The sequence below is a fragment of the Tasmannia lanceolata genome, unplaced genomic scaffold, assembly GCF_043159265.1.
Source record: "Tasmannia lanceolata isolate RefF3 unplaced genomic scaffold, GAP_Taslan_0.1 ptg000023l, whole genome shotgun sequence".
Taxonomy (NCBI): Eukaryota; Viridiplantae; Streptophyta; class Magnoliopsida; order Canellales; family Winteraceae; genus Tasmannia; species Tasmannia lanceolata.
Window position 1 is genome coordinate 27078657 of NW_027518700.1, and position 6465 is coordinate 27085121.

At 36.5% G+C, this 6465-nt stretch overlaps 1 protein-coding gene across 1 annotated transcript; it reads right to left on the reverse strand.

The window, feature by feature from the left end:
• Positions 1 to 3793: 3793 nt before the first annotated feature.
• Positions 3794 to 6000, reverse strand: LOC143855978 (zinc finger BED domain-containing protein RICESLEEPER 2-like). The gene is made up of 3 exons (XM_077366020.1): positions 5465 to 6000; positions 3947 to 5322; positions 3794 to 3843 (listed from the first exon to the last, which is right to left on the reverse strand). Exons 1-3 carry the CDS (start codon positions 5998 to 6000, stop codon positions 3794 to 3796), a joined length of 1962 nt encoding a protein of 653 aa, XP_077222135.1.
• Between the last annotated feature and the right edge of the window lie 465 nt (positions 6001 to 6465).

A 6465-nucleotide genomic window follows, 5' to 3' on the forward strand; every position in this document is an offset into this window, starting at 1 on the left:
CAAGTTCTCAAATGATCATGTTTGTAGAGGTTGTCAAAAAGGAAAAAAAATGCCAAAGACTCTTTTAAACCCAAAAGCATTATGTCTACCACTAGACCTCTGCAACTTCTTCATATGGATCGTTTTGGTCCTATGAAAACTTGTAGCATCGGTGGGAAGAAATATGTATATGTTGTTGTTGATGATTTTTTTAGATATACATGGGTTATGGTTTTGAGTAGTAAAGATGAGACTTCTCAAATGATTTTCAAATTGTGTAATAAAGTCCTAAATGAAAAAGGAATCTCTATCACATCTATAAGAAGTGATCATAGAACTGAATTTGAAAAAATAATTTTGAAGACTATTGCTCAAAACATGGAATTGATCATAATATCTCCACACCTAGAACTCCCCAACAAAATGCTGTAGTGGAGAGGAAGAATAGAGTGCTTCGGGAGATGGCAAGAACTATGTTGAATGACTATAGCACCCCTAGACACTTTTGGGCTGAAGTCGTTAATACGGCATGCTATGTCATTAAAAGAGTCCTTATAAGTAGGGCTGTTCAATCGGTTATAACCGAACCGAATTTACCGAAAATAACCGAACCGAAATATTTCGGTTACCTAAGTTTGCTAACTGAAACCGAACCGAATTAGTTGCTAACCGAACCTAACCGAACCGAACCGAAACCGAAATATAATTTCGGTTGTTCGGTTAGAGCCGAATAATGAGAAGTAAGTGCCTAATCGGTCAAAACCAAGCCGATTTAACCGATTTAACCAATATGTTTTTGTGTCCAAAACTGATTATTGGACTCAAAATTAAATGCAGTTTTGAGTTTAATAAAGGGTTTTGGACTCTAAAGCATTTCTCAAAAATGGGAATGATAAATTTGCCCCCTTTTCTTGGCTGTATTTTAACTTTTAAGTTTTAGCAACTACTAAACTAAACTCCACAGCTAGTAAACTAAAATTCAAGTCGAAAAAGATACACATTAAATCCATCCATAAATTCAAGCTGTAGAGTAGTTAGATGTTGGTACTAATACGTCTAATTTCATGGAATTTTGTATATACTACAAAGACCCAGATGCAAATGCCATCATTTAGAAAGACAGATGCACATATTTGTTGAAATTCCCTACCTCTCAGAATCTTAGAATGATAATGTAAGCCCAATGGTTTCCACCTTGGCATTCCCATCTTATTTTGATGATTCCAATACACAAGTGATTTATGATCACTAATGTGTTTGATTGTCTAAGTTGTAGATCACATTGGTGCTAAGACAACATTGCTTGGATTAAGGCAAAAAAGATCTCATTGGACCACATCATGAAGGCCAAAGACATCGAAGTCCAAGACATATGAAGTCTTGAAGAATCCATTGAAGATCAAAGTCATATTTAGATTGTAAAAGATCCAATCTTAGTTTTAGATTTTAGAGGCATAATTAAGTAAATAAACACACACCCTAAATATATAAAAGATTGTCCTTGTGGTGTTCCAACTATGTGGAACCCTCATAACAATCCCAAGTTGGTGTAAAATTGAAAGCCCAAAAATATGAAGTGAAAATCTGCTCAACATAGGCTTCTCAGAACTCCGAGAGAATTCTCGGAGCTCCGAGCTCGGAACTCCGAGAGATTCCTCGGAGCTCCGAGAAATGGTCCAGTAGACATTTTCCAACTTCTGTTTGTATTCCCGGAACTCCGAGATTTTTTCTCGGAACTCCGAGAATTCTCGAAACTCCAAGAAATATTCTCGGAACTCCGAGAACACTAATAACGGTCAGATTTATATCCGTTGGTGTTTTTTCCAGAATTACCAATATGCCACCAAACGGTCATATTTGGGTTTTTCTATATATATGGGTATTCCCAACTTCCAAAATATCAATCCTAATACTCAAAAACTCCATTTGAACATTCAAAGAGTGAATCAAACTTGATTATGCCTCTCATCCTCTAAAGATTAGGATTTGGATCATAGGCTAAATTTGTACATCTTCTACATTTTGTAAACCCTTGTGACGGATTTTTTGTTCTTTCTTTCTTACTCAAAGAACTTGTATTGGGCGAGTGTTCGGAGAAGCGTAGCCCACTCTCCGTGGTGAAGATTGCCACCAAGGTTAAAGGTAATCGGAATTTGTAATCGGCACCGATCTTCGCCGAAGTTAAGAAGATCACATAGTGAAGCCATCAACGGGTTTGGTTGGTGGAGTGGAGTAGGCCTCGCGTTTTGAGGACCGAACCACTTTAAATCTCGGGTGCACTCTCTCTTGAACTCTTGCTTTTTATTTGCATTTGCACTTTAGATTTAACTTGTGTGCTTGAATTTTATTGTTGATCTCTTAATTTCCAATTGGGTTTGAGTTTTCAAAAGAATTAAAACTTGTTAGAAACCTAATTCTTCCCTCCTCATTTGTTGCCAATTCGGGACCACCCTTGGATTTTCAGATAACCATCACACCACATTAAAAAATAAAAATAAAAAAAACTAAATTGAAGATAATATGAAAATATTTGCAAAGTATCTCACATTTTGAGCATTTTATGTACATCTTTCTGCATATGTCGCGGATATGCAGGGATGTTGAGCTGCTCTAGTAATTCATACAATTCATACATTTTTGCTTGACATTAATTCTTTCTATGTTAGGAACAAAAGAACAATAAGTCAATAACCCTACAAGAATGTAGATGGATGCAGAAGGTTGCATGTGTTGTCTGTGAGGATACGTTGGCAACCATTTATGAATTAGAACAACTCCCAAATAAATCTAGAAATATCAACTGAACAACAAAGAAAAGATGAGTCTTTTCTTTTCAGCTGAGAATGTCTACAATAAATCTACTTTTCACTTTCTGTAAGATGAAACATGTGAAATTTTTTCATTTGCAGACATGGGTTATGATCATTCATTCATTCACATCATATTTTCAACAGAACTTAACAATGGGGTTGTAGCTTGTGGGGTTTCTACATATAAACCAATCACCATTAAAAGACGGTACATCCCATGCAAAAGAGGTAAGAGGAATTGTGAGCATCTTATGAAAATAGTCGATGCTAATTGTACAAGGTTGAGCATCTAAAATCAAAATGAACCATGTGCCCTGCATAGTGCCATGTATACCAGAACACAATTAGTATTTGTTCCATATGTTTGTGTGTGTATGTGTGCCCTGCATAGTGCATACCATACCAAAATTCCTTCAATATCATCATCTGAAGAGCTCAAAAATACCCACAAATCCAGAATGTTATTAAAATTACTTTATTGTGAAGCGGAACGCTGCTTCTATGACTTGACAAATGAATCTCTATCCTTTGGCTGCGACCCAACCTGAAATAGAAATACAAATAATGAATAAAATTGTAACATGTTTTTTTTTTTTGAAAGAGTATTGTAACAGGTTTTTTTTTTGGCTGTGTCTCAACCTGAAATAGAATTCAACATATAAAATAAAATTGTAACAGGTTGTTTTTTTTTAAAAGAGTATTGTAACATATTGTTTTTTTATTTTGGCTGCGACCCAACCTGAAATAGAATTGCACATATAAACTAAAATTGTAACAGGTTGTTTTTTTTTTTGAAAGAGTATTGTAACAGGTTGTTTTTTTTTTGCTGCAACCCAAACTGAAATACAATTTCACATATAGACTAAAATTGTAACATCTTTTTCTTTTTTGAAAGAGTATTGTAACATTGTTGTATTCTCTCATAGAACTAATATAAAGTTTAACAAAGAAGATGAAACCTTCCAAAAGGGAACTCCACAAACTTGAAGCCTCATTCCTCCTCTTCAAAGATCGATATTTGAAGGAAATTCTCCAATAGTAGAAGTTGAAAATTCTGCAAATAAGAATACAAATATAAAAATAATCAAGTTCCAAGTCAAAAAAACAATAGAAGCAACACACTTAAAAATTTTAAAATAAAAATATACAAAGCTTACCATTTTCAAAAATTTCAAAGTCCTCTAATGCTTCTTCGACATTAATCGACATTGATATCGATCGAAGCCAATCTTGAGTGCATATAAGGGCTTGTACTATCTTAGGAGTCAAAGAGCTCCTAAATGCATCAAGCACACGTCCCCCCGTGCTAAATGCGGACTCCGAAGCAACGGTGGAGATGAGAACCGCCAAGACACTCCGAGCCATTTCCAACAATATAGGAAATCTAGGACTATGTAGTTTCCACCATGCTAAAATATCAAACTTGTCACTATCGTCTTCGACATCTTCAGTCAAGTATCTATCTAACTCCGATTTGTTATCCCCACCTCCGGATTCGATCCTATGCTTCTTATACTTTTCCGTTAGCATCTTCCTCACATGTTTTGGTTCTTGGGGTTGTGACTTTTGAGAATTCTCACTTGAACTTGAATCCCCCAAGTGAACTAGTTGATTGCCATGAGTTGTGTTGCTTGTGTTCTTATTGCTTAATTCATTAAACATTTCAAATGTGGCATCAAACACTTTTGCCCCCAATACCTTACCTTTTTCATCTCCATAAATATCAATCAGAGCAAACTTCACAAAATCCACCTTGTTTCGTGGGTCAAGAACAACCACAATGTAGATTAACTTGTTCAGCTTCTCAATATCGCCCCAATACTTGTCATACTTTCCTTTCATTCTCCTCCCCATCATTACCAACTTGAAATCACCACTCTCACTCCATTGTTGCAAAAGGCATTGAACCTCACGAATTTTATGAAATAAAGAGTTAGATGTAACATACAATGAGCCCGAAACTCGTATGGTAAGGTCATAGAAGTTTTGAAGCAATATCGTCATCCTCCTAACCGCTTCCCAATCTTCACGGTTGGGCTTCCTAATCCCATCCAAATCTCCCGAATCAAGTTCACTAGTGAAATAAGGATCTTGATCGTCAGACCGCTCAAATGCCTTTTCAAATTTTTCCGCTGCATTTAGCATCAAATAAGTTGAGTTCCATCTTGTAGAAACATCCAGACACAACGAACTCTTGCTTTGAATTCTTTCAAACTCAACACACTCTTTGAGAAGCTTCAACCTAGCCGGAGAACCCCTCACATATCTAACCGCCGCCCGAACAAGGTCAACTGAAATTCCCACCTCTTTCAAGCCATCACACACAACTAGATTGATTATGTGTGCAATACACCTCATATGAAGGTATTTGCCTTGCAAAACACTAGTCCCCCAGTTGTTTATTCTTCTCTTCAAGTATCCCACCGCAACGTCATTTGAACTAGCGTTGTCTACATAAATGGTGAACACTTTATCAATTCCCCATTCAAGTAGACACTTCTCAACTGCTTTACCAATTGCTTCACCTTTGTGACTAGAAATTTGACAAAAATTGATTATTTTTTTGTGCAATTTCCAGTCATTGTCTATATAATGAGCTGTGAGACACATGTAGTTAATTCTTTGCAATGAAGACCATGTGTCTGTGGTGAGACAAACCCTTTTTCAACTTCAACCTCTCATTTAAGAAGAACTGAAAGCAATCCCTTGTAATTGTTGAACGTGATGGAATACAGAATCTAGGACATGCGACAGACATCAAATCTCTAAACCCTTCATTCTCCACAAATTTGAAAGGAATCTCATCCACAATTATCATACGGGCTAAGGCATTTCTAATAGCCTCTTGATCAAACTTCCAGTTAGTAAGGGTGCCACTACCGTCCCCCTCTTGACCCTTGATCGGTTGGTAATTCAACTGTGTCTGCTTTGTGTTTATATTGGGGGGGGGGGACTTCTTGCATGAAGAAATGTGAGTCTTAAGTGCGGAAGTTCCATTTCTTCGTGGATCACTATGAAACTCCTTCTCACAGTACCCACACCTAGACTTATGTTCACCCTCTTCATCAACAAATTTTGTATAGTGATCCCACACATCTGACCTTGGCTTCATGCTCTTTCTCTTAAGTGAGGTTGCAATCATTTGACTTGATTCTATGGGGTTTGAAGATTGATCGCTAACATTAGGAGTAGAAGCTCCTTCTTGCGACATCTTAGGAGAAAAAGAAAAGTACACATTAAACCACTTCTCATTTTCTCAATAACAATAAAAGACAGCAACACAAGATATCCAAAAGTTATCGTTCCATCAGACCCCTCAAATCTCAATACAATCAAGTACTCCAAACTCCAAACCATTCAATCCATGTAACTATGTAAGTAGGAATTATTATCCTACAACATTTAATCTAAAGAGACATATCATTTATTAAGGCAAGATTTTATATGGTGTAAGGCCTTACAACAATACGGTAGGGATACTGCCCTTGATATTTGATCCAACAGCAGCTCACTTTTTTGAGGAGCTGCTGTTGGATTAAATGTCAAGTGTGGTACTTCCACCGTACAAAGGCCTTATTGTTGTAAGGCTTTACACCATATAATTTTTCTAGTTAGGCATATTTAGAGAACATGAAGCATTAAATTACTTCTCAATGGATTGCATCATTGCAGCAAT